Here is a 27,856-nt window from a genome sequence, read left to right on the forward strand (position 1 = left end):
GCAGAGTACGCCGGGAGTCGTAGTTCTTCCCACTGCAGTCTCCATAGTGACGGGAAGGTGTCGCTCCCATAGTGCTCCGCGGTTGGGCGTCCATAGCAACGCCATAGTGCTGCCATAGCAACGCCGTATCGCGGCCCGGAGACCGGCATGGGGCAGGATTACTACTCGGTGCTGGAGATCACCCCCAGCGCCGACCAGGCCGACATTAAACGGGCGTAAGTATCTCCCTTACCGGCCCGATCGGGGGAGGTCACAGGGGCTGAGACTGAGGCACCGGCACCGTGCAGCCTGCAGCGGCTTCTGTTATTGGCTGTGCGAGCTACATCAGACAGGGGCTGGCAGGGCATGCTGAGGCTTCTAGTCCTACTATAGAGGCTGGCAGGGCATGCTGAAGCTTCTAGTACTACAATAAAGGCTAGCAAGGCATGCTGAGACTTCTAGTCCTACAGTAGAGGCTAGCAAGGCATGCTGAGGCTTTTAGTCCTACTATAGAGACTGACAGGGCATGCTGGGGCTTCTAGTCCTACAATAGAGACTGTCAGGGCATGCTGCGGCTTTTAGTCCTACTATAGAGACTGGCAGAGCATGCTAAGGCTTCTAGTCCTACAATTCAGGCTAGCAAGGCATGCTGAGGCTTCTAGTCCTACAATAGAGGCTAGCAAGGCATGCTGCGGCTTTTAGTCCTACTATAGAGACTGGCATGGCATGCTGAGGCTTCTAGTCCTACAATAGAGGCTAGCAAGGCATTCTGAGGCTTCTAGTCCTACAATAGAGGCTAGCAAGGCATGCTGAGGCTTCTAGTCCTACAATAGAGGCTGGCAGGGCATGCTGAGGCTTCTAGTCCTACAATTCAGGCTAGCAAGGCATGCTGAGGCTTCTAGTCCTACAATAGAGGCTAGCAAGGCATGCTGCAGCTTTTAGTCCTACTATAGAGACTGGCAGGGCATGCTAAGGCTTCTAGTCCTACAATTCAGGCTAGCCAGGCATGCTGAGGCTTCTAGTCCTACAATAGAGGCTAGCAAGGCATGCTGCGGCTTTTAGTCCTACTATAGAGACTGGCATGGCATGCTGAGGCTTCTAGTCCTACAATAGAGGCTAGCAAGGCATGCTGAGGCTTCTAGTCCTACAATAGAGGCTGGCAGAGCATGCTGAGGCTTCTAGTCCTACAATACAGGCTAGCAAGGCATGCTGAGGCTTCTAGTCCTACAGTAGAGACTGGCAAGGCATGCTGAGGCTTTTAGTCCTACTATAGAGGGTGACAGGGAATGAAGAGCCTTGTGGTCCCACAGTAGAGGTTGGCAAAGCATGCTGAGGCTTCTAGTCCTACAATAGATGGTGACAGGGCATGCTGAGGCTTCTAGTCCTACAATAGAGGGTGACAGGGCATGCTGAGGCTTATAATCCTACAATAGAGGCTGACAGGGGTTGCTGGAATTTATAGTCCCACAACAGAAGCTGGCAGGACATGCTGAGTCCTGTAGTCCCACAACAGAGGCTGGCAGGGCAGGCTGGGCTTTGTAGTCCCACAGTAGAGGCTGGCAGAGCATGCTGAGGCTTGTATTTCCACAACAGAAGCTGTCAGGTTATGATGAGGCTTGTAGTCCTACAATAGAGGCTGGCAAGGCATACTGAGGCCTGTGGTCCCATAACATAGGCTCTCAGGGCAGGCTGGGGTTTGTAGTCCCACAGTAGAGAACTGGCAGGGCATGCTGAGGCTTGCAGTCCCATAACAGAGGCTGACAGGGCATGCAGAGGCTTGTGGTCCCACAGTAGAGACTGGCAGGGCATGCTGGAATTTGTAGCTCCACAACAGAGGCTGCAGGGCATGCTTGAGCTTGTTGTTCCACAACTGAGGCTGGAAGGGCATATTGGAATTTGTAATTACACAACAGAGGCTGGCAAGGCATGCTGGAACTTGTAGTTGCACAACAGGCTGTCAGGGCATGTAGTTCCTCAGTTTTGTCCCTGTAACACAGGGATGGGGAACCTCAGACCCGGGGGCTGTATAAGGCCCCCGGAATCATTTGGTCTGGCCTTCTGAGCTGTTTTCTGCTAGCCTCATCTGACTAGCAGGGTGCCTAGAATAGCACCCTGCAGCCAGAATCTATGCAGCAGTGCAGCCTGAAGCGTCCTTAGGGTGCTTCAGATGGTCACACCGCTGCCCTTACAGTTCCCTGGAGCATCCTCATCATTGCTGTAATAACCAGCGATTGTGGCCCCGCCCCGTGTGACATCACGCGAATAATGTTATATATATCAAAATAGCCCTCGGCAGAAAAAAGGTTCCCCGTCCCTGCTGTTAACAGACGTACAGGAAATAAATCCACATTAGAGGCTATTGTTGATGTCTACATCTATGATGCGATACAAATGTAAGTGTGTCAGGGGTCTGCTCGAACATAGAATCATTTGGCGGATATGTAAAAAATTCACTGGCGTGTTATCTGCAAATGATTGTCACAGAAATGGATGCTGAGCGCTATTAATGACGTTTTATATTCCATGTAAATGCCTTGGACAGGTCTTCTTTGGGCAGAATTTCTCCACGGTGTTGAAATAAATAGAGATAATAAATTTCATGATAAGATAATCACGTGGTTCCTTATATTCCATTTTATATTTTGGTTGCTCTGTTTAAAAAACAAATTAAATAGATGCACTGTTTTCATGGCAATAATTAAATTCTTTTATTCTCATTCAGATACCGGAAATTGGCGTTGAAATATCATCCTTTAAAAAATAAAGACCCGTCGGCCCCCCACCGCTTCAGACAGCTTGCAGAGGCGTATGATATTCTAAGTGACCGTAAGTTACAGCTGCGCGGGATTGCTGCTATTTATAGTGCACCTCTTCTGCTATACAATTCTCAGGCAAACGCTGCCCAGTTATACTCCCTGTACCTCCATAACAGATCTCAGGATTTCTTTCCCAAATTTCAAAGCAATTTTTTTTTTCCTTTACCGATGTGTGATCCCAAAGTAATCTATAAGGTAACAGCCACTTACAGAAACAGAAAGGGGAGTAATAGATGCTGAGGTCAGCACTGGGTGAGCTACAAAGATCACATGCAAATGCTGTCACCACAGTGAGCCAGCAAATCAGGAACTGAGAGAAGAAAAGGAGGAAGTGCAGGACGCGCGAGAGCCGGACAGGGAATACTACTACTAAGGAGAGATCCAGTGATGCTACGAGTACTCTCTGAATCTTTTACAAACATTTTGTTGGTCATATGTTTGATTTGATGTAATAAGCAGGCATAATGTTCTTTATATATTGGGAACGTAGCATTATCCCAAGTGCCAGGACTGTGGGGTTCCTTTCCCGGCACTATATCCGTCCTGCAGTCACATTGATGGTCTCAGGCTGATGACTTGCCGTTAGAATGTAAATGTCTATAGATAAAGACTGTGGGCCCCATTTACAAAGGAAGGGAATTTTCGTTTAGTATCACTGTGATACAAACGATAATTCCACTGGTATTTAGTAATACACCCCTCCGGCGAGGTCCCGCGAAGTCGAAGTCCTCAGCGAGGTCCTCAGCTGGGTTGCTGGCAGCCCAACGCTGCGAGCGACGGGCTCCAGTGTCATGTGCATGCATGACGGTCCGTCTGCACATGTGCATGACAGGGAGACCCGGCAGTGCCTGGAAGGCTTCGTTGAAGCCGGAAAGGCACCGCCAGGTCTCCATTGCCGGCAATGGGGTCCGCATCGCTCTCGCCATCTTTTAGATGGTGAGAGCGATGCTGTACAAACAGCGGTAATCTAAGATTTCCGCTGTAAACTAAATACAGCAAGATGATATAACCCCTTTAGCGAGCGCTAAAGGGGTTATATTTAGTTTGTAAATGGGGCCCTTACTTCTTTCTGTGGGCCTAATTCAGAGATGGACATTAATCCCGTTGCGGCTGCGACGTTGTACGTAGCGGTACTGAGAATTTATTGCTCGCACCATCAGACGTCTAAGCAACACTATGGCTGCTCAGACTGTCCTTTGGAACGAAGTCACTGGGCCAGTGAAACCGCGTACAAAGATGGCGACGCGCCCACAGAATGCTTGTGACACGCTCGTCTTTGACTAGCCGCCCCTCGTTACCTCCCATAAACGCACACTGACAGTCAATTACTCTGCAACCAAATACTCACTGCAGCCGCCGTCGGTAAACCATCGCGACACACGTGCAGTGCAAAAAACATTGTCCGATTGTGCGGACATCGGCAAAGCGTCCGCCTGTGAGTTAGGCCCTGTGTCCCCAACACTGATCATTGTGTGCCCCTCTCTGCAGTCGGGAAGAAGGCCACCTATGACAAATTCGGAGAGGAGGGTCTGAAAGGCGGGATCCCTGCTAAGTTTGGTGGCGAAGACGTCTGGACATCGGCGTACGTGTATCACGGGAATCCCGACAAGACCTTTAAAGAGTTTTTCGGAGGCGATAACCCATTTGCAGGTAAGAGCTGGGAACTGAACACATAACTGCGGAGTTTGGGACCAGTTTCGGGCAGCGATCAAATATAAAGTGACGCAGCATAGAAGTGAGGATTACTGTACATTTATCGGAGGTCAGAGATAGGAGCTGAATTAGCTACATTCACAATGTGACTGCATAATGCCAGGACAGAGTGTGTGTGGTACCATCGCCCCCGCAGCAGGACAGAGTGTGTGGTAGCATCGCCCCCGCAGCAGGACAGAGTGTGTGTGGTAGCATCGCCCCCGCAGCAGGACAGAGTGTGTGTGGTATTATCGCCCCCGCAGCAGGACAGAGTGCGTGTGGTACCATCGCCCCCGCAGCAGGACAGAGTGTGTGTGGTAGCATCGCCCCGCAGCAGGACAGAGTGTGTGGTAGCATCGCCCCCCGCAGCAGGACAGAGTGTGTGTGGTAGCATCGCCCCGCAGCAGGACAGAGTGTGTGGTAGCATCGCCCCGCAGCAGGACAGAGTGTGTGGTACCATCGCCCCCGCAGCAGGACAGAGTGTGTGGTAGCATCGCCCCCGCAGCAGGACAGAGTGTGTGGTAGCATCGCCCCCGCAGCAGGACAGAGTGTGTGGTAGCATCGCCCCCGCAGCAGGACAGAGTGTGTGGTAGCATCGCCCCCGCAGCAGGACAGAGTGTGTGGTACAATCGCCCCCGCAGCAGGACAGAGTGTGTGGTACCATCGCCCCCCGCAGCAGGACAGAGTGTGGGGTACCATCGCCCCCCGCAGCAGGACAGAGTGTGTGGTACCATCGCCCCCGCAGCAGGACAGAGTGTGTGGTACCATCGCCCCCGCAGCAGGACAGAGTGTGTGGTACCATCGCCCCCGCAGCAGGACAGAGTGTGTGGTACCATCGCCCCCGCAGCAGGACAGAGTGTGTGGTAGCATCGCCCCCGCAGCAGGACAGAGTGTGTGGTAGCATCGCCCCCGCAGCAGGACAGAGTGTGTGTGGTAGCATCGCCCCCGCAGCAGGACAGAGTGTGTGTGGTAGCATCGCCCCCGCAGCAGGACAGAGTGTGTGTGGTAGCATCGCCCCCGCAGCAGGACAGAGTGTGTGGTAGCATCGCCCCCGCAGCAGGATAGAGTGTGTGTGGTAGCATCGCCCCCGCAGCAGGACAGAGTGTGTGTGGTAGCATCGCCCCCGCAGCAGGACAGAGTGTGTGTGGTAGCATCGGCCCCGCAGCAGGACAGAGTGTGTGGTAGCATCGCCCCCGCAGCAGGACAGGGTGTGTGTGGTAGCATCGCCCCCGCAGCAGGACAGAGTGTGTGGTACCATCGCCCCCGCAGCAGGACAGATTGTGTGGCAGCATCGCCCCCGCAGCAGGACAGAGTGTGTGGCAGCATCGCCCCCGCAGCAGGACAGAGTGTGTGGTAGCATCGCCCCCGCAGCAGGACAGAGTGTGTGGTAGCATCGCCCCCGCAGCAGGACAGAGTGTGTGTGGTAGCATCGCCCCCGCAGCAGGACAGAGTGTATGTGGTAGCATCGCCCCCGCAGCAGGACAGTGTGTGTGTGGCAGCATCGCCCCCGCAGCAGGACAGAGTGTGTGGTACCATCGCCCCCGCAGCAGGATAGAGTGTGTGTGGTAGCATCGGCCCCGCAGCAGGATAGAGTGTGTGTGGTAGCATCGGCCCCGCAGCAGGACAGAGTGTGTGTGGTAGCATCGGCCCCGCAGCAGGACAGAGTGTGTGGTAGCATCGCCCCCGCAGCAGGACAGGGTGTGTGTGGTAGCATCGCCCCCGCAGCAGGACAGAGTGTGTGGTACCATCGCCCCCGCAGCAGGACAGAGTGTGTGGTACCATCGCCCCCGCAGCAGGGCAGAGTGTGTGGTAGCACCGCCCCCGCAGCAGGACAGAGTGTGTGGTAGCATCGCCCCCGCAGCAGGACAGAGTGTGTGTGGCAGCATCGCCCCCGCAGCAGGACAGAGTGTGTGTGGCAGCATCGCCCCCGCAGCAGGACAGAGTGTGTGTGGCAGCATCGTCCCCGCAGCAGGACAGAGTGTGTGTGGCAGCATCGCCCCCGCAGCAGGACTGTGTGTGTGTGGCAGCATCGGCCCCGCAGCAGGACAGAGTGTGTGGTAGCATCGCCCCCGCAGCAGGACAGAGTGTGTGGTACCATCGCCCCCGCAGCAGGACAGAGTGTGTGGCAGCATCGCCCCCGCAGCAGGACAGAGTGTGTGGCAGCATCGCCCCCGCAGCAGGACAGAGTGTGTGGTAGCATCGCCCCCGAAGCAGGACAGAGTGTGTGTGGTAGCATCGCCCCCGCAGCAGGACAGAGTGTGTGTGGTAGCATCGCCCCCGCAGCAGGACAGAGTGTGTGTGGTAGCATCGCCCCCGCAGCAGGACAGTGTGTGTGTGGCAGCATCGCCCCCGCAGCAGGACAGAGTGTGTGGTACCATCGCCCCCGCAGCAGGACAGTGTGTGTGGCACCATCGCCCCCGCAGCAGGACAGAGTGTGTGTGGTAGCATCGCCCCCACAGCAGGACAGAGTGTGTGGCACCATCGCCCCCGCAGCAGGACAGAGTGTGTGTGCCACCATCGCCCCCGCAGCAGGACAGAGTGTGTGTGGTAGCATCGCCCCCGCAGCAGGACAGTGTGTGTGGTAGCATCGCCCCCGCAGCAGGACAGAGTTTGTGGTAGCATCGCCCCCCGCAGCAGGACAGAGTGTGTGGTAGCATCGCTCCCCGCAGCAGGACTGAGTGTGTGGTAGCATCGCCCCCGCAGCAGGATAGAGTGTGTGTGGTAGCATCGCCCCCGCAGCAGGACAGAGTGTGTGTGGTAGCATCGCCCCCGCAGCAGGACAGAGTGTGTGGTAGCATCGCCCCCGCAGCAGGATAGAGTGTGTGTGGTAGCATCGCCCCCGCAGCAGGATAGAGTGTGTGTGGTAGCATCGCCCCCGCAGCAGGATAGAGTGTGTGTGGTAGCATCGCCCCCGCAGCAGGACAGAGTGTGTGTGGTAGCATCGCCCCCGCAGCAGGACAGAGTGTGTGGTAGCATCGCCCCTGCAGCAGGACAGAGTGTGTGTGGTAGCATCGCCCCTGCAGCAGGACAGTGTGTGTGGTAGCATCGGCCCCGCAGCAGGACAGAGTGTGTGGTAGCATCACCCCCGCAGCAGGACAGGGTGTGTGTGGTAGCATCGCCCCCGCAGCAGGACAGAGTGTGTGGTACCATCGCCCCCGCAGCAGGACAGAGTGTGTGGTAGCATCGCCCCCGCAGCAGGACAGAGTGTGTGGTAGCATCGCCCCCGCAGCAGGACAGTGTGTGTGTGGCAGCATCGCCCCCGCAGCAGGACAGAGTGTGTGTGGCAGCATCGCCCCCGCAGCAGGACAGAGTGTGTGTGGCAGCATCGCCCCCGCAGCAGGACAGAGTGTGTGTGGCAGCATCGCCCCCGCAGCAGGACAGAGTGTGTGTGGCAGCATCGCCCCCGCAGCAAGACAGAGTGCGTGTGGCAGCATCGCCCCCGCAGCAGGACAGAGTGCGTGTGGCAGCATCGCCCCCGCAGCAGGACAGAGTGTGTGGTAGCATCGCCCCCGCAGCAGGACAGAGTGTGTGTGGTAGCATCGCCCCCGCAGCAGGACAGAGTGTGTGTGGTAGCATCGCCCCCGCAGCAGGACAGAGTGTGTGTGGTAGCATCGCCCCCGCAGCAGGACAGAGTGTGTGGTAGCATCGCCCCCGCAGCAGGACAGAGTGTGTGGCAGCATCTCCCCCGCAGCAGGACAGAGTGTGTGGCAGCATCTCCCCCGCAGCAGGACAGAGTGTGTGGTAGCATCGCCCCCGCAGCAGGACAGAGTGTGTGGTACCATCGCCCCCGCAGCAGGACAGAGTGTGTGGTAGCATCGCCCCCGCAGCAGGACAAAGTGTGTGGTAGCATCGCCCCCGCAGCAGGACAGAGTGTGTGTGGTAGCATCGCCCCCGCAGCAGGACAGAGTGTGTGTGGTAGCATCGCCCCCGCAGCAGGACAGAGTGTGTGTGGTAGCATCGCCCCCGCAGCAGGACAGAGTGTGTGGTAGCATCGCCCCCGCAGCAGGATAGAGTGTGTGTGGTAGCATCGCCCCCGCAGCAGGACAGAGTGTGTGTGGTAGCATCGCCCCCGCAGCAGGACAGAGTGTGTGTGGTAGCATCGGCCCCGCAGCAGGACAGAGTGTGTGGTAGCATCGCCCCCGCAGCAGGACAGAGTGTGTGGTAGCATCGCCCCCGCAGCAGGACAGAGTGTGTGGTAGCATCGCCCCCGCAGCAGGATAGAGTGTGTGTGGTAGCATCGCCCCCGCAGCAGGACAGAGTGTGTGTGGTAGCATCGCCCCCGCAGCAGGACAGAGTGTGTGTGGTAGCATCGGCCCCGCAGCAGGACAGAGTGTGTGGTAGCATCGCCCCCGCAGCAGGACAGGGTGTGTGTGGTAGCATCGCCCCCGCAGCAGGACAGAGTGTGTGGTACCATCGCCCCCGCAGCAGGACAGATTGTGTGGCAGCATTGCCCCCGCAGCAGGACAGAGTGTGTGGCAGCATCGCCCCCGCAGCAGGACAGAGTGTGTGGTAGCATCGCCCCCGCAGCAGGACAGAGTGTGTGTGGTAGCATCGCCCCCGCAGCAGGACAGAGTGTTTGTGGTAGCATCGCCCCCGCAGCAGGACAGAGTGTGTGTGGCAGCATCGCCTCCGCAGCAGGACAGAGTGTGTGTGGTAGCATCGCCCCCGCAGCAGGACAGTGTGTGTGGTAGCATCGCCCCCCGCAGCAGGACAGAGTGTGTGGTAGCATCGCCCCCCGCAGCAGGACAGAGTGTGTGGTAGCATCGCCCCCCGCAGCAGGACAGAGTGTGTGGTAGCATCACCCCCCGCAGCAGGACAGAGTGTGTGGTAGCATCGCCCCCGCAGCAGGATAGAGTGTGTGTGGTAGCATCGCCCCCGCATCAGGACAGAGTGTGTGTGGTAGCATCGCCCCCGCAGCAGGACAGAGTGTGTGGTAGCATCGCCCCCGCAGCAGGACAGAGTGTGTGTGGTAGCATCGGCCCCGCAGCAGGACAGAGTGTGTGGTAGCATCGCCCCCGCAGCAGGACAGGGTGTGTGTGGTAGCATCACCCCCGCAGCAGGACAGAGTGTGTGGTACCATCGCCCCCGCAGCAGGACAGAGTGTGTGGTACCATCGCCCCCGCAGCAGGACAGAGTGTGTGGTAGCATCGCCCCCGCAGCAGGACAGAGTGTGTGGTAGCATCGCCCCCGCAGCAGGACAGAGTGTGTGTGGTTGCATCGCCCCCGCAGCAGGACAGTGTGTGTGTGGCAGCATCGCCCCCGCAGCAGGACAGAGTGTGTGTGGCAGCATCGCCCCAGCAGCAGGACAGAGTGTGTGTGGCAGCATCGCCCCCGCAGCAGGACAGAGTGTGTGTGGCAGCATCGCCCCCGCAGCAGGACAGAGTGTGTGTGGCAGCATCGTCCCCGCAGCAGGACAGAGTGTGTGTGGCAGCATCGCCCCCGCAGCAGGACAGAGTGTGTGTGTGGCAGCGTCGCCCCCGCAGCAGGACATAGTGTGTGGTAGCATCGCCCCCGCAGCAGGACATAGTGTGTGGTAGCATCGCCCCCGCAGCAGGACAGAGTGTGTGTGGTACCATCGCCCCCGCAGCAGGACAGAGTGTGTGTGTGGCAGCATCGCCCCCGCAGCAGGACAGAGTGTGTGTGTGGCAGCATCGCCCCCGCAGCAGGACAGAGTGTGTGTGTGGCAGCATCGCCCCCGCAGCAGGACAGAGTGTGTGGTAGCATCGCCCCCGCAGCAGATTTATCCAGACTCTTTAAGATGTCACAGGTGACTTGAGGAGCCAATCCTTGGATAAAATCATGCAATAAGTAGATTTCATGTACAACTCTGTACTACTTAGTGGTTTTGTCACCAGTGAGAACTGTACATATTTTCATTATCAGATAGAGAAATGTAAAGTAATTATATTTATTCAACTTTTTCCCAATTCAAGACTTTTTCACACCAGATGGCTCTGAAGTGAACACAGGGTTTGGAGGGCTGCGCGGGAGAGGGGAGAGGGGTCAGGACCCGCCAATTGCCAGAGACCTCTATCTTTCTTTGGAGGACTTGTATTTTGGATGCACAAAGAAGATCAAGATTTCACGCAGGGTAAGAGTTAATTGTCTATGAGCAAACCTTTAGGTAAATTAGGGACACACTGGGTTAATGTAGCGCTCAAGTGTTATAAACAGAGCTGCAGGGCCTATAGATGATTTATGGATACACAGGGTTAATGTGCTCAGGTGTAATAAGCAGAGCTCAGAGCTGTGGGATCTGTAGGTGATTTAGGGATACACAGGGTTAATGTGCTCAGGTGTAATAAGCAGAGCTCAGAGCTACAGGATCTGTAGGTGACTTAGGGACACACAGGGTTAATGTGCTCAGGTATAATAAGCAGAGCTCAGAGCTGCAGGGCCTATAGATGATTTATGGATACACAGGGTTAATGTGCTCAGGTGTAATAAGCAGAGCTCAGAGCTGCAGGATCTGTAGGTGACTTAGGGACACAGGGTTAATGTGCTCAGGTGTAGTAAGCAGAGCTCAGAGCTGCAGGATCTGTAGGTGACTTAGGGACACACAGGGTTAATGTGCTCAGGTGTAATAAGCGGAGCTCAGAGCTGTGGGATCTGTAGGTGATTTAGGGATACACAGGGTTAATGTTAGGCTCAGGTGTAATAAGCAGAGCTCAGAGCTGTGGGATCTGTAGGTGATTTAGGGATACACAGAGTTAATGTTGGGCTCAGGTGTAATAAGCAGAGTTCAGAGCTGTGGGATCTGTAGGTGATTTAGGGACACACAGGGTTAATGTGCTCAGGCGTAATAAGCAGAGCTCAGAGCTGTGGGATCTGTAGGTGACTTAGGGATACACAGGGTTAATGTTAGGCTCAGGTGTAATAAGCAGAGCTCAGAGCTGTGGGATCTGTAGGTGATTTAGGGATACACAGGGTTAATGTTGGGCTCAGGTGTAATAAGCAGAGCTCAGAGCTGCAGGATCTGTAGGTTACTTAGGGACACACAGGGTTAATATGCTCAGGTGTAATAAGCAGAGTTCAGAGCTGTAGTATCTGTAGGTGATTTAGGGACACACAGGGTTAATGTGCTCAGGCGTAATAAGCAGAGCTCAGAGCTGTGGGATCTGTAGGTGATTTAGGATACACAGGGTTAATGTTAGGCTCAGGTGTAATAAGCAGAGCTCAGAGCTGTGGGATCTGTAGGTGATTTAGGGACACACAGGGTTAATGTGCTGAGGCGTAATAAGCAGAGCTCAGAGCTGTGGGATCTGTAGGTGATTTAGGGATACACAGGGTTAATGTTAGGCTCAGGTGTAATAAGCAGAGCTGTGGGATCTGTAGGTAATTTAGGGATACACAGGGTTAATGTTGGGCTCAGTTGTTATAAGCAGAGCTCAGAGCTACAGGACCTTTATATGAGTTAGGGCCACACAGGGTTAATGTTCGGCTCAGGTGTTATAAGCAGAGCTCAGAGCTGCAGGATATGTAGGTGACTTAGGATACACAGGGTTAATGTTGGGCTGAGGTGTTATAAGCAGAGCTCAGAGCTGCATGATCTGTAGGTGATTTGGGGATACACAGGGTTAATGTTAGGCTCAGGTGTAATAAGCAGAGCTCAGAGCTGTGGGATCTGTAGGTGATTTAGGGATACACAGTGTTAATGTTGGGCTCAGGTGTAATAAGCAGAGCTCAGAGCTGTGAGATCTGTAGGTGATTTAGGGATACACAGGGTTAATGTTGGCTCAGGTGTAATAAGCAGAGCTCAGAGCTGCAGGATCTGTAGGTTACTTAGGGACACACAGGGTTAATATGCTCAGGTGTAATAAGCAGAGTTCAGAGCTGTAGTATCTGTAGGTGATTTAGGGACACACAGGGTTAATGTGCTCAGGCGTAATAAGCAGAGCTCAGAGCTGTGGGATCTGTAGGTGATTTATGATACACCGGGTTAATGTTAGGCTCAGGTGTAATAAGCAGAGCTCAGAGCTGTGGGATCTGTAGGTGATTTAGGGACACACAGGGTTAATGTGCTGAGGCGTAATAAGCAGAGCTCAGAGCTGTGGGATCTGTAGGTGATTTATGATACACCGGGTTAATGTTAGGCTCAGGTGTAATAAGCAGAGCTCAGAGCTGTGGGATCTGTAGGTGATTTAGGGACACACAGGGTTAATGTGCTGAGGCGTAATAAGCAGAGCTCAGAGCTGTGGGATCTGTAGGTGATTTAGGGATACACAGGGTTAATGTTAGGCTCAGGTGTAATAAGCAGAGCTGTGGGATCTGTAGGTAATTTAGGGATACACAGGGTTAATGTTGGGCTCAGTTGTTATAAGCAGAGCTCAGAGCTACAGGACCTTTATATGAGTTAGGGCCACACAGGGTTAATGTTCGGCTCAGGTGTTATAAGCAGAGCTCAGAGCTGCAGGATATGTAGGTGACTTAGGATACACAGGGTTAATGTTGAGCTCAGGTGTTATAAGCAGAGCTGCAGGATCTGTAGGTGACTTAGGGATACACAGGGTTAATGTTGGGCTCAGGTGTTATAAGCAGAGCTCAGAGCTGTGGGATCTGTAGGTGATTTAGGGATACACAGCGTTAATGTTGGGCTCAGGTGTAATAAGCAGAGCTCAGAGCTGCAGGATCTGTAGGTTACTTAGGGACACACAGGGTTAATGTGCTCAGGTGTAATAAGCAGAGCTCAGAGCTGTGGGATCTGTAGGTGATTTAGGGACACACAGGGTTAATGTGCTGAGGCGTAATAAGCAGAGCTCAGAGCTGTGGGATCTGTAGGTGATTTAGGGATACACAGGGTTAATGTTGGGCTCAGTTGTTATAAGCAGAGCTCAGAGCTACAGGACCTTTATATGAGTTAGTGCCACACAGGGTTAATGTTCGGCTCAGGTGTTATAAGCAGAGCTCAGAGCTGCAGGATCTGTAGGTGACTTAGGGATACACAGGGTTAATGTTGGGCTCAGGTGTTATAAGCAGAGCTCAGAGCTGCATGATCTGTAGGTGATTTAGGGACACAGGGTTAATGTTGGGCTGAGGTGTTATAAGCAGAGCTCAGAGCTGCAGGATCTGTAGGTGACTTATGGACACACAGGGTTAATGTTGGACTCAGGTGTTATAAGCAGAGCTCAGAGCTGCAGGATCTGTAGGTGACTTATGGACACACAGGGTTAAAGTTGGGCTCTGGTGTTATAAGCAGAGCTCAGAGCTGCAGGATCTGTAGGTGATTTAGGAATACACAGGGTTATTGTTCGGCTCAGGTGTTATAAGCAGAGCTCAGAGCTGTGGGATCTGTAGGTGATTTAGGGACACACAGGGTTAATGTGCTCAGGCGTACTATGCAGAGCTCAGAGCTGTGGGATCTGTAGGTGATTTAGGGATACACAGGGTTAATGTTAGGATCAGGTGTAATAAGCAGAGCTCAGAGCTGTGGGATCTGTAGGTGATTTAGGGACACACAGGGTTAATGTTGGGCTCAGGTGTTATAAGCAGAGCTCAGAGCTGCAGGATCTGTAGGTGACTTATGGACACACAGGGTTAATGTTAGACTCAGGTGTTATAAGCAGAGCTCAGAGCTGCATGATCTGTCGGTGACTTAGGGACACACAGGGTTAATGTTTGGCTCAGGTGTTATAAGCAGAGCTCAGAGCTGCAGGATCTGTAGGTGACTTAGGGACACCGAAGGTTAAAGTTGGGCTCAGGTGCTATAAGCAGAGCTCAGAGCTTCAGGATCTGTAGCCCCACCTGCTTCTATATCAGCTCCACCCTTTTCCTACAGTACTTAACTAACTTAAATACAAAAATAGAGACGTTTCATGTAATTTTTTAGTCCTCATAAGGCCAGTCCCTATTATACCGCATAGTATCTATACATGAGCTGGACCTCACCCGCTTCTCTGTGCTCAGCTCTCCTAGTGACCACAGTAATGGCTGAGTGGGGAGCACTGAGGCTGACTGCAGGCAGGGTCAGGATTAAGCACTTTATATACCAGGAACATTCTGCAATAGGGACGTATGTGGTGAAAGGGGATATTCAGCCTCAGACATCACCTAACGTTATGTATAACACACACACACACATATTGTGTGCCAAATAGATCAAGTAGAAGATCACCGCCACCTTATAGGGTTTCGGCAGTGCAGGGGCGGGCACTGAGGAGCTGTATTCAGGTACACATACATTCATTGTATCCAGGCTGCTAATCTCTCTGACCTCCAGGTGATGAATGAAGACGGCCACACGTCCAGCATACGGGATAAGATCCTGTCTATTGATGTAAGCGCCGGCTGGAAACCAGGGACCAGAATCACCTTTCCTAAGGAAGGTGACCAGGTGAGAACAATGCATAGAATGACAATGAGCCTTTCCTCTGCTAGGTGCAGGTTTTAGCTTCGCTCATTAAATCCACCTCGTCTTGTAGGGTCCCGGAAGACTTCTCACCTACTCACCATAGAGTCTCCTGTCATTGGCTCTGTCCCCTCTTCTGCTCATCAGGTCCTACCTAGTCTCACCCATCATTGAGAAACCCTCACATGACCCAGACACTCGCTCTCTAATTACCGTCCTATCTCTCTCCTCCCCTATGCCTACAAGCTCCTCGAGAGCATTGTCTGTTTCCACCTCTCTTCCCTCTATTCTCCCCATTAATGGTGCATACACACACGATCAGATTTTTCCTTCAGATATGAACGATAACGATTTAAAAATCGTTAAGTCGTTCATATCTGAAGGAAAATCGTTCATATCTGACATGCCTGAACGATGGACGATCAACGATGCGCGTTCCCGTTTGTCAGATAACGATATCTGACATCTGATGGGTTTGCAGTCAGACTTGGACGATTCCATTAATTTTAATGCAGTCAAAAATCGTTCAATCGTTCAAATCTTTGGTAAAATCGTTCAAATCGTTCAGTCGTTCATCTGACAAATCTGACAAGTCTGACAAATCTGACCGTGTGTATGCTCCATAACTTCTAGATCCTCTTCAGTCTGGCTTCCTTTCTTCTGACACTCAAATCCGCTGCCTCCTTTGTCATCCTTTTCTCCGCTATTTCCTTCATTCTCCACATTTAGGCCATCTCTCAATCCTGCCGCTTCCACTTCCAGAACATCGCCTTAATTCAGCCCTTCCTTACCCCTGATGGAACCAAAACTCTCATTCAAGCTCTAATAATTTCCCACTTACACTAATGTAGCCTCCTCCTCTCTCTCACCTCTACCCATTTCAATCCATCGTTAACCATGCTGCTCTTCTCATTTTCCTCTCCCACCATAAGGTGTCTGCCTCCCCCCGCTGTAGCCTGGCTCCCTATCCCGCTCAGACCTCCCCACCCTCACCTACAAAGCCTTATACTACACCTCCCCTCCCTACATCCCTCATCTCTGTCCACCCTCCCTCCCCGCTCCTCCTCTGACCATCGCCTCTCCTCCACCCTGATTACTTCCTAACCAGCTCACCTCCAAAATTTTGCTAAGGGTGCCCCCCTCCTCTGGAACTCTCACCCTCGCCCAATCTCTACCAAGCTCATGGAGTTGGATATAACTCTGACCCAAGGTAGTCAGGATCTGTCAGTCACCGCTCTAGAATAAGGATATTTTGGTTTGTGGGGTTGCGTTCTGGCACTTCTTTAGGTCTTGTACCTTCTAGTGTATTAAGTTGTGTTCGGGAATATCTCAAAAGAAAGAAATATGTGTGTCATGTACTATAATACTTATGGGTAAGTATTGATAATACCCTATGGGGTGTGAAAACACGCTTGGACATTATGGCACCATTGTCCGCTGGTGAATGCTTATAGTAAATATGTGAAGGAAGGTTCCTCTGACGATGTTGATACGTATATTCAGGAAAAAGGTACAGCATTGTGTATATACTGTAATAGCATTCTCCAGCCCCTGTGTGTGTAGGTGAGAGTGCACGTTATTACGTTATACTGACCACAGAGTGCAGGGACTTCTGTGAGCCTGACTGTGTGCAAATGTGCGTGTCTGTGGGCCTGATTCAGAGATCTTCAGTGTTGCAAATGCAGCTGCGATTTCATAGGCTGCCCAAAGAGCGATTGTTTGTAAATTGCACCTAACGGTACTCAGATGCCTCCGGAGCCATCGCACACAGCACCACAACTGTGTACACCTTCACAGCCTTTACACGCAACCATCGGTGCAAATGTGCACCAGCCCCATGCTAGGTGCAGAAACTCCGTCAGAGTACTCCCTCCAATGTGAGCGATTGTGCATCTGAGCTCACAGCCACTTAAGTGACACTCCCATAACACGCCCATAAGATGGACCATCTCCGTGCATACATTAAGCCACTTCTCTGTCACCTCCACTTTTTTGACATCTCTGAGATCGTGTACCTCAATCACAACTGCGACTAAGTGCGCCCTGGCTGTGGGCGCATGCGCAGAAGAAAAAAAATAGTACAACTGCGTCCGACATGGACATTGCAGAATCAGGCCCTTCGTGTAACAGCATTTTATCAACGAGCGCGTAATGACTATGTAACGAGAGACACACTATGAAACGCGTTATAATGCTAATAACAAAGTAATTCTTCTTGTAGGGTCCGAACATCATCCCAGCAGACATCGTCTTTATAGTAAAGGAGAAACCTCATCCGCGCTTTGTAAGACAAGGGGACGACTTGATATACACAGCGAACATCGAACTCGGGAAGGTAAAAGCGGGAGAGGGTGTCTGACAGGCGCTGGAGGGGGAGGCCTGACAGATAGGCGCTGGAGGGGGAGGCCTGACAGATAGGCGCTGGAGGGGGAGGCCTGACAGATGGGCGCTGGAGAGTGAGCCTGACAGATGGGCGCTGGAGGGTGAGCCTGACAGATAGGCGCTGGAGGATGAGCCTGACAGATAGGCGCTGGAGGGGGAGGCCTGACAGATGGGCGCTGGAGAGTGTGCCTGACAGATGGGCGCTGGAGGGGGAGGCCTGACAGATAGGCGCTGGAGGGGGAGGCCTGACAGATAGGCGCTGGAGGGGGAGGCCTGACAGATGGGCGCTGGAGGGGGAGGCCTGACAGATAGGCGCTGGAGGGTGAGCCTGACAGATAGGCGCTGGAGGGTGAGCCTGACAGATAGGCGCTGGAGGGTGAGCCTGACAGATAGGCGCTGGAGGATGAGCCTGACAGATAGGCGCGGTAGAGAGCGAGCCTGACCGATAGGCGCTGGAGGGGGAGGCCTGACAGATAGGCGCAGGAGAGCGCAAGTCTGACAGATACGCGCTGGAGGGTGAGCCTGACAGATAGGCGCGAGAGAGAGAGAGCTTGACAGATAGGCGTGGGAGGGGGAAGCCTAGCAGATAGGCGCGGGAGAGAGCGGGTATGACAGATAGGCGCGGGAGAGAGCGGGTCTGACAGATAGGCGCAGGAGAGCGCAAGTCTGACAGGTACGCGCTGGAGGGGGAGGCCTGCCAGATAGGTGCGTGAGAGAGCGAGCCTGACAGATAGGCGCTGGAGGGCGAGCCTGACAGATAGGCGAGGGAGAGAGCGAGCCTGACAGATAGGCGAGGGAGAGAGCGAGCCTGAGAGATAGGAGCGGGAGAGATCGAGCCTGACAGATAGGAGCGGGAGAGAGCGAGCCTGCCAGATAGGAGCGGGAGAGAGCGAGCCTGCCAGATAGGCGCTGGAGAGAGCGAGCCTGACAGATAGGAGCGGGAGAGAACGAGCCTGACAGATAGGCGCGAGAGAGAGCGAGCCTGACAGATAGGCGAGAGAGAGAGCGAGCCTGACAGATAGGCGAGAGAGAGAGCGAGCCTGACAAATAGGAGCGGGAGAGAGCGAGCCTGCCAGATAGGCGTGAGAGAGAGAGAGCCTGACAGATAGGAGCGGGAGAGAGCGAGCCTGACAGATAGGAGCGGGAGAGAGCGAGCCTGACAGATAGGAGCGGGAGAGAGAGAGCCTGACAGATAGGAGCGGGAGAGAGCGAGCCTGACAGATAGGAGCGGGAGAGAGCGAGCCTGACAGATAGGAGCGGGAGAGAGCGAGCCTGACAGATAGGAGCGGGAGAGAGCGAGCCTGACAGATAGGAGCGGGAGAGAGCGAGCCTGACAGATAGGAGCGGGAGAGAGCGAGCCTGACAGATAGGAGCTGGAGAGAGCGAGCCTGACAGATAGGAGCGGGAGAGAGCGAGCCTGACAGATACGCGCATGAGGGGGACGACCTGATATACACAGCGAACATCGAACTCGGGAAGGTAAAAGCGGGAGAGCGGGTCTGACAGATAGGCGCTGGAGGATGAGCCCGACAGATAGGAGGGGGAGACCTGACAGGTACGTGGTCGAGGGGGAGTCATATGGTGGCCTGGTCCAACATTTATAGGAATGCCTCCTGTCTGGTCACTAGGGACCAGTCACTTGTGCCTCTTGTTTATGAGGCGCTTCAGTGATGTCACTAGCTCCTTGTGAAATGATTGGCTACCTAGATAGGTGTATGGAGGCATAGATGAGTCTACAGTCACCAGACTCAGAGCCGTAACTAGACTTTTTGGTGCCCTGTGCCAAAGAAAGCATTAGCGCCCCCCCCCTCCCCATTTTTTAAATAGGGACATAAGATAGTGCACCTGTAAAAGGGTCACCTCATGGGGAAGGGCCAGGGAAGAGATAGGGGAGGCCAGGAGATGCTGGGGATAAATAGGGACATAATATAGTGCACCTGAGAGAGGGCCATGGCCTCATGTGGAAGGGCCAGGGAAGAGATAGGAGAGGCCAGGAGATGCTGGGGATAAATAGGGACATAATATAGTGCACCTGAGAGAGGGCCATGGCCTCATGGGGAAGGGCCAGGGAAGAGACAGGGGGAGGCCAGGAGATGCTGGGGATAAAATAGGGACATAATATAGTGCACCTGGCCTCATGGGGAAGGGCCAGAGACATAATATAGTTATGGGACATAATAAAATAGGGACATAATATAGTTCCCTGGCCTCATGGGGAAGGGCCAGGGAAGAGATAGGGGAGGCCAGGAGATGCTGGGGATAAATAGGGACATAATATAGTGCACCTGAGAGAGGGCCATGGCCTCATGGGGAATGGCTAGGGAAGAGATAGGGGAGGCCAGGAGATGCTGGGGATAAATAGGGACATAATATAGTGCACCTGAGAGAGGGCCATGGCCTCATGGGGAAGGGCCAGGGAAGAGATAGGGGAGGCCAGGAGATGCTGGGGATAAATAGGGACATAATATAGTGCACCTGAGAGAGGGCCATGGCCTCATGGGGAAGGGCCAGGGAAGAGATAGGGGAGGCCAGGAGATGCTGGGGATAAATAGGGACATAATATAGTGCACCTGAGAGAGGGCCATGGCCTCATGGGGAAGGGCCAGGGAAGAGATAGGGGAGGCCAGGAGATGCTGGGGATAAATAGGGACATAATATAGTGCACCTGAGAGAGGGCCATGGCCTCATGGGGAAGGGCCAGGGATGAGACAGGGGGAGGCCAGGAGATGCTGGGGATAAATAGGGACATAATATAGTGCACCTGAGAGAGGGCCATGGCCTCATGGGGAAGGACTAGGGAAGAGACAGGGGGAGGCCAGGAGATGCTGGGGATAAAATAGGGACATAATATAGTGCACCTGGCCTCATGGGGAAGGGCCAGGGACATAATATAGTTATGGGACATAATAAAATAGGGACATAATATAGTTCCCTGGCCTCATGGGGAAGGGCCAGAGAAGAGATAGGAGAGGCCAGGAGATGCTGGGGATAAATAGGGACATAATATAGTGCACCTGAGAGAGGGCCATGGCCTCATGAGGAAGGGCCAGGGAAGAGATAAGGGAGGCCAGGAGATACTGGGGATAAATACTGACATAATATAGTGCACCTGAGAGAGGGCCATGGCCTCATGGGGAAGGGCCAGGGAAGAGATAGGGGAGGCCAGGAGATGCTGGGGATAAATAGGGACATAATATAGTGCACCTGAGAGAGGGCCATGGCCTCATGGGGAAGAGATAGGGGAGGCCAGGAGATGCTGGGGATAAATAGGGACATAATATAGTACACCTGAGAGAGGGCCATGGCCTCATGGGGAAGGGCCAGGGAAGAGATAGGGGAGGCCAGGAGATGCTGGGGATAAATAGGGACATAATATAGTGCACCTGAGAGAGGGCCATGGCCTCATGGGGAAGGGCCAGGGAAGAGATAGGGGAGGCCAGGAGATGCTGGGGATAAATAGGGACATAATATAGTGCACCTGAGAGAGGGCCATGGCCTCATGGGGAAGGGCCAGGGAAGAGATAGGGGAGGCCAGGAGATGCTGGGGATAAAAAGGGACATAATATAGTGCACCTGAGAGAGGGCCATGGCCTCATGGGGAAGAGATAGGGGAGGCCAGGAGATGCTGGGGATAAATAGGGACATAATATAGTACACCTGAGAGAGGGCCATGGCCTCATGGGGAAGGGCCAGGGAAGAGATAGGGGAGGCCAGGAGATGCTGGGGATAAATAGGGACATAATATAGTGCACATGAGAGAGGGCCATGGCCTCATGGGGAAGGGCCAGGGAAGAGATAGGGGAGGCCAGGAGATGCTGGGGATAAATAGGGATATAATATAGTGCACCTGAGAGATGGCCATGGCCTCATGGGGAAGGGCCAGGGAAGAGATAGGGGAGGCCAGGAGATGCTGGGGATAAATAGGGACATAATATAGTGCACCTGAGAGAGGGCCATGGCCTCATGGGGAAGGGCCAGGGAAGAGATAGGGGAGGCCAGGAGATGCTGGGGATAAATAGGGACATAATATAGTGCACCTGAGAGAGGGCCATGGCCTCATGGGGAAGGGCCAGGGATGAGACAGGGGGAGGCCAGGAGATGCTGGGGATAAATAGGGACATAATATAGTGCACCTGAGAGAGGGCCATGGCCTCATGGGGAAGGACTAGGGAAGAGACAGGGGGAGGCCAGGAGATGCTGGGGATAAATAGGGACATAATATAGTGCACCTGAGAGAGGGCCATGGCCTCATGGGGAAGGACTAGGGAAGAGACAGGGGGAGGCCAGGAGATGCTGGGGATAAATAGGGACATAATATAGTGCACCTGAGAGAGGGCCATGGCCTCATGGGGAAGGGCCAGGGAAGAGACAGGGGGAGGCCAGGAGATGCTGGGGATAAATAGGGACATAATATAGTGCACCTGAGAGAGGGCCATGGCCTCATGGGGAAGGACTAGGGAAGAGACAGGGGGAGGCCAGGAGATGCTGGGGATAAAATAGGGACATAATATAGTGCACCTGGCCTCATGGGGAAGGGCCAGGGACATAATATAGTTATGGGACATAATAAAATAGGGACATAATATAGTTCCCTGGCCTCATGGGGAAGGGCCAGGGAAGAGATAGGAGAGGCCAGGAGATGCTGGGGATAAATAGGGACATAATATAGTGCACCTGAGAGAGGGCCATGGCCTCATGAGGAAGGGCCAGGGAAGAGATAGGGGAGGCCAGGAGATGCTGGGGATAAAAAGGGACATAATATAGTGCACCTGAGAGAGGGCCATGGCCTCATGGGGAAGAGATAGGGGAGGCCAGGAGATGCTGGGGATAAATAGGGACATAATATAGTGCACCTGAGAGAGGACCATGGCCTCATGTGGAAGGGCCAGGGAAGAGATAGGGGAGGCCAGGATATGCTGGGGATAAATAGGGATATAATATAGTGCACCTGAGAGAGGGCCATGGCCTCATGGGGAAGGGCCAGGGAAGAGATAGGGGAGGCCAGGAGATGCTGGGGATAAATAGGGACATAATATAGTGCACCTGAGAGAGGGCCATGGCCTCATGGGGAAGGGCCAGGGAAGAGACAGGGGGAGGCCAGGAGATGCTGGGGATAAAATAGGGACATAATATAGTGCACCTGGCCTCATGGGGAAGGGCCAGAGACATAATATAGTTATGGGACATAATAAAATAGGGACATAATATAGTTCCCTGGCCTCATGGGGAAGGGCCAGGGAAGAGATAGGGGAGGCCAGGAGATGCTGGGGATAAATAGGGACATAATATAGTGCACCTGAGAGAGGGCCATGGCCTCATGGGGAATGGCTAGGGAAGAGATAGGGGAGGCCAGGAGATGCTGGGGATAAATAGGGACATAATATAGTGCACCTGAGAGAGGGCCATGGCCTCATGGGGAAGGGCCAGGGAAGAGATAGGGGAGGCCAGGAGATGCTGGGGATAAATAGGGACATAATATAGTGCACCTGAGAGAGGGCCATGGCCTCATGGGGAAGGGCCAGGGAAGAGATAGGGGAGGCCAGGAGATGCTGGGGATAAATAGGGACATAATATAGTGCACCTGAGAGAGGGCCATGGCCTCATGGGGAAGGGCCAGGGATGAGACAGGGGGAGGCCAGGAGATGCTGGGGATAAATAGGGACATAATATAGTGCACCTGAGAGAGGGCCATGGCCTCATGGGGAAGGACTAGGGAAGAGACAGGGGGAGGCCAGGAGATGCTGGGGATAAAATAGGGACATAATATAGTGCACCTGGCCTCATGGGGAAGGGCCAGGGACATAATATAGTTATGGGACATAATAAAATAGGGACATAATATAGTTCCCTGGCCTCATGGGGAAGGGCCAGAGAAGAGATAGGAGAGGCCAGGAGATGCTGGGGATAAATAGGGACATAATATAGTGCACCTGAGAGAGGGCCATGGCCTCATGAGGAAGGGCCAGGGAAGAGATAAGGGAGGCCAGGAGATACTGGGGATAAATACTGACATAATATAGTGCACCTGAGAGAGGGCCATGGCCTCATGGGGAAGGGCCAGGGAAGAGATAGGGGAGGCCAGGAGATGCTGGGGATAAATAGGGACATAATATAGTGCACCTGAGAGAGGGCCATGGCCTCATGGGGAAGAGATAGGGGAGGCCAGGAGATGCTGGGGATAAATAGGGACATAATATAGTACACCTGAGAGAGGGCCATGGCCTCATGGGGAAGGGCCAGGGAAGAGATAGGGGAGGCCAGGAGATGCTGGGGATAAATAGGGACATAATATAGTGCACATGAGAGAGGGCCATGGCCTCATGGGGAAGGGCCAGGGAAGAGATAGGGGAGGCCAGGAGATGCTGGGGATAAATAGGGACATAATATAGTGCACCTGAGAGAGGGCCATGGCCTCATGGGGAAGGGCCAGGGAAGAGATAGGGGAGGCCAGGAGATGCTGGGGATAAATAGGGACATAATATAGTGCACCTGAGAGAGGGCCATGGCCTCATGGGGAAGGGCCAGGGAAGAGATAGGGGAGGCCAGGAGATGCTGGGGATAAAAAGGGACATAATATAGTGCACCTGAGAGAGGGCCATGGCCTCATGGGGAAGAGATAGGGGAGGCCAGGAGATGCTGGGGATAAATAGGGACATAATATAGTACACCTGAGAGAGGGCCATGGCCTCATGGGGAAGGGCCAGGGAAGAGATACGGGAGGCCAGGAGATGCTGGGGATAAATAGGGACATAATATAGTGCACCTGAGAGAGGGCCATGGCCTCATGGGGAAGGGCCAGGGATGAGACAGGGGGAGGCCAGGAGATGCTGGGGATAAATAGGGACATAATATAGTGCACCTGAGAGAGGGCCATGGCCTCATGGGGAAGGACTAGGGAAGAGACAGGGGGAGGCCAGGAGATGCTGGGGATAAATAGGGACATAATATAGTGCACCTGAGAGAGGGCCATGGCCTCATGGGGAAGGACTAGGGAAGAGACAGGGGGAGGCCAGGAGATGCTGGGGATAAATAGGGACATAATATAGTGCACCTGAGAGAGGGCCATGGCCTCATGGGGAAGGGCCAGGGAAGAGACAGGGGGAGGCCAGGAGATGCTGGGGATAAATAGGGACATAATATAGTGCACCTGAGAGAGGGCCATGGCCTCATGGGGAAGGGCCAGGGAAGAGACAGGGGGAGGCCAGGAGATGCTGGGGATAAATAGGGACATAATATAGTGCACCTGAGAGAGGGCCATGGCCTCATGGGGAAGGACTAGGGAAGAGACAGGGGGAGGCCAGGAGATGCTGGGGATAAAATAGGGACATAATATAGTGCACCTGGCCTCATGGGGAAGGGCCAGGGACATAATATAGTTATGGGACATAATAAAATAGGGACATAATATAGTTCCCTGGCCTCATGGGGAAGGGCCAGGGAAGAGATAGGAGAGGCCAGGAGATGCTGGGGATAAATAGGGACATAATATAGTGCACCTGAGAGAGGGCCATGGCCTCATGAGGAAGGGCCAGGGAAGAGATAGGGGAGGCCAGGAGATGCTGGGGATAAAAAGGGACATAATATAGTGCACCTGAGAGAGGGCCATGGCCTCATGGGGAAGAGATAGGGGAGGCCAGGAGATGCTGGGGATAAATAGGGACATAATATAGTGCACCTGAGAGAGGACCATGGCCTCATGTGGAAGGGCCAGGGAAGAGATAGGGGAGGCCAGGATATGCTGGGGATAAATAGGGATATAATATAGTGCACCTGAGAGAGGGCCATGGCCTCATGGGGAAGGGCCAGGGAAGAGATAGGGGAGGCCAGGAGATGCTGGGGATAAATAGGGACATAATATAGTGCACCTGAGAGAGGGCCATGGCCTCATGGGGAAGGGCCAGGGAAGAGATAGGAGAGGCCAGGAGATGCTGGGGATAAATAGGGACATAATATAGTACACCTGAGAGAGGGCCATGGCCTCATGGGGAAGGGCCAGGGAAGAGATAGGAGGTCGGGGAGGCCAGGAGATGCTGGGGATAAAAGAAGAGGAAGCTACAAGTGAGAATGATAATAAATAGGAAAACTGACAGGCCCAAATTGCCATGGCACTGGTCACACCACCCAGTAAGTTCGGAGTTCAGTCTCGATAATGATCTCTTTTATACGCTGTGACAGACTGATGGGTGTTTTTTTTTCGCATTGTGGTGTCACAAAGCAACCAGTAGGGGGCAATAGCTTAAAGGCAAGCTTCCTGCTAAGGTGTGTAATGTTTTTCAGGCTCTGATCGGCTGCACTGTGGAAGTCGAAACATTAGACGAGAGAATATTGAATATCCCAATTAATGACATTGTGCAGTAAGTATTCACTGTCTGTCTCTACTAGGGGAGGCGACTCCTAATTAAAGACTCCTAATTAAAGAGCAACTCAATCCAAAGTTTAAAGACACATTTCTCTGCTCTAAAGGCCCCCATACACGGTGCGATTCAAAGTTGGTAAGATGAGTTGTACGGTTATCCTTGAAATTCTTCCCTTGAAATTTTTCATAAGATGTGGTGAAATGGTGTACGATTGAGCGTTACGATCATAGGATAAGATGCATAGAAGTGTATCACATAGTACACCAGGGCTCGACAAATCCCGGGGGCCAGGTCGCCATGGCTACCAGATTTTGCTGCCTGGCTACTAGATTTTGCAGTGAGGGAGGAAGCAGATCTTCATCAGCTCCGGCGGAGATTCGTGCCTATAGTATTGCAGTGTTCATATCATGCACAGGAGTGCATGTGTTGAGTGTCGCCTGCGGTGACTGCTGTGCCTGTGTCCGTCCCAGCCTGTGCTGACGACTTCTCTCCATCCTGTCCTGCTCTAATCCCTGCTGTCTGTCCCAGTCTACACTGATCCTCCTGTACATCCCGGGTTGTCTACTGTCTCCTATCTCCGGCTGCATAGAGCTCTCCGGTAGTAGGGTCTATGCGTGGCCAGGGATTGCGGAGCGGCATCAGAGTGATAGTGGTGTGACCACGAGGGGAGGGGGGGGGGTCGTCTTGTATATTTTCACACGATTGCTGTCCAACCTGTCGTAACTGGCCATATTGTGTACAAAATCGTCCTGTGTATGGGCACCTTAGACAATGGGCAGAACATGCTGGCAAAAAGCTCAAATATCAAAACATAGCATTCCAGCTAATTCCATTCATATTTAATATGCCATCTCTTATAAAGGAAATAGCTTTATCGCAGGCCCTGAGTGATGCAAGATAGGGTAGCGATGTCCTCTCACAATCATCGGATCTCCCAGGCACTGAGCTCATTGTGTAAGCTCTATCGGACGTTGGACCTGCCCCTAAATTAATCTGTGTACAGAGCCGATTACGTTTATACAGGCTATAAAACAAGAGTTCAGATATAAATCTTACAGCCACAATAAATCTAATCTCTGCTACAAATCAGGTGCTGATCACTTTCTTTCCGCCAACAGCCCCAAGTACAGTAAAGTGGTCCCTGGAGAGGGCATGCGGCTGTCCAAAGACCCCAATCGGAAGGGGGACCTCATCATCCAGTTTGACATTCAGTTCCCGGAGCACCTGACGCCACAGAAGAAACAGCTGCTGCAGAAAGCTCTCCTGTGCTAGTGCCGCCATTATGCTGTGTGGTTCTTTATCACGTTACAATATTATTACATCACTAGTGGACACTTATCAGTAGAAGAGGGTTTACTTTATAGGTATCAGGTGTCTGGAAGCCGAACGCCTGAGAACCGCAGGTCTTTGTACCAGTAACAGACACATTAACGGCAATTATACCAGTATCCTGCGTACAGTCAGCGTAAATCAGACTTTTTATTTTATTTTATAGTTCAATAAACATATTTTGAAGTCATCCTATTTCGCATTGCTCTGTAGGTTTCCAATTATTATAAAGGTCCTGGAGGAGGTGCACTAAGTCGTGGAGAGTGATATAAAGTACCAACCAACCAGCTCCTGTCAGTTTACAGGCTGTGTTTAAAAAAAATGAGTTAGGAGCTGATCGGTTGGTACTTTATCACGCTCCAAGTCTTAGTGCATAGCTCCCCGGTTTTGAATCAGACTGTGGCCTAGTAAGACTTATGCTAGGCATCCACTATACAATTATTTGTCAGATATCTGTCCAATCTGGCTGGTTGGAATGAAAACCTGGTAATGTATGGGAGCAAATGACCATCGTCCGCTTGCTCACAAACACTGGAAAACAGACAAAAATGGTCGGTCAGACAAATTGGTTAAAATACACGACTTTAACCAATTTGAACAATTGTTTTTTGTCCGTTTTCCAGTGTTTAAGACCATATGATGGACTGTCATTTGCTCCCACGGTATGCAGTCGGGAAGCCGGCTTCCCGACCTGTAATTTCCCAGCAAGGGTCTAAAGAGAGGCGTCGATATTAGGGTTAGGCACCCCCCAGGGAACTTAGGTTTAGGCGGTGGGGAAGGAGGGGGGTTAGGTTTAGGCACTTAGAGGGGGGATTAGGGTTAGTCTCTGGGGGGGGATTAGGGTTAGGCACCCCTAAGGGAGGGTTAGGTTAGGGGATAGAATTAGGTTAGAGAATACTTACCTTAGGACGATCAGGATTTCCTCCTCTGCCAGGATGCCGCTGTCAGGATTCCAA

The 27,856-nt window shown here is 53.2% G+C and overlaps 1 protein-coding gene across 1 annotated transcript; it reads left to right on the plus strand.

Annotated features, from left to right (window-relative positions):
- Positions 1-91: 91 nt before the first annotated feature.
- On the plus strand, positions 92-27,325 carry DNAJB13 (DnaJ heat shock protein family (Hsp40) member B13). Its single transcript, XM_088445814.1, has 8 exons — positions 92-215; positions 2,702-2,805; positions 4,284-4,445; positions 10,421-10,578; positions 14,704-14,817; positions 17,054-17,167; positions 25,492-25,568; positions 26,690-27,325. Exons 1-8 carry the CDS (start codon positions 148-150, stop codon positions 26,841-26,843), a joined length of 951 nt encoding a protein of 316 aa, XP_088301940.1. The 5' UTR covers positions 92-147; the 3' UTR covers positions 26,844-27,325.
- Positions 27,326-27,856: the final 531 nt, after the last annotated feature.

Source organism: Taudactylus pleione, unplaced genomic scaffold, assembly GCF_031769625.1.
Source record: "Taudactylus pleione unplaced genomic scaffold, aTauple2 ptg000390l, whole genome shotgun sequence".
Classification (NCBI taxonomy): domain Eukaryota; kingdom Metazoa; phylum Chordata; class Amphibia; order Anura; family Myobatrachidae; genus Taudactylus; species Taudactylus pleione.

Excerpts from the sequence above, each read along its gene's own strand:
- DNAJB13 (XM_088445814.1), top strand. The coding sequence starts at position 148 with ATGGGGCAGGATTACTACTCGGTGCTGGAGATCACCCCCAGCGCCGAC. Across the intron at positions 216-2,701 it reads CAGGCCGACATTAAACGGGC|ATACCGGAAATTGGCGTTGA; the intron begins GTAAGTATCTCC and ends ATTCTCATTCAG. Across the intron at positions 14,818-17,053 it reads TTCCTAAGGAAGGTGACCAG|GGTCCGAACATCATCCCAGC; the intron begins GTGAGAACAATG and ends TTCTTCTTGTAG.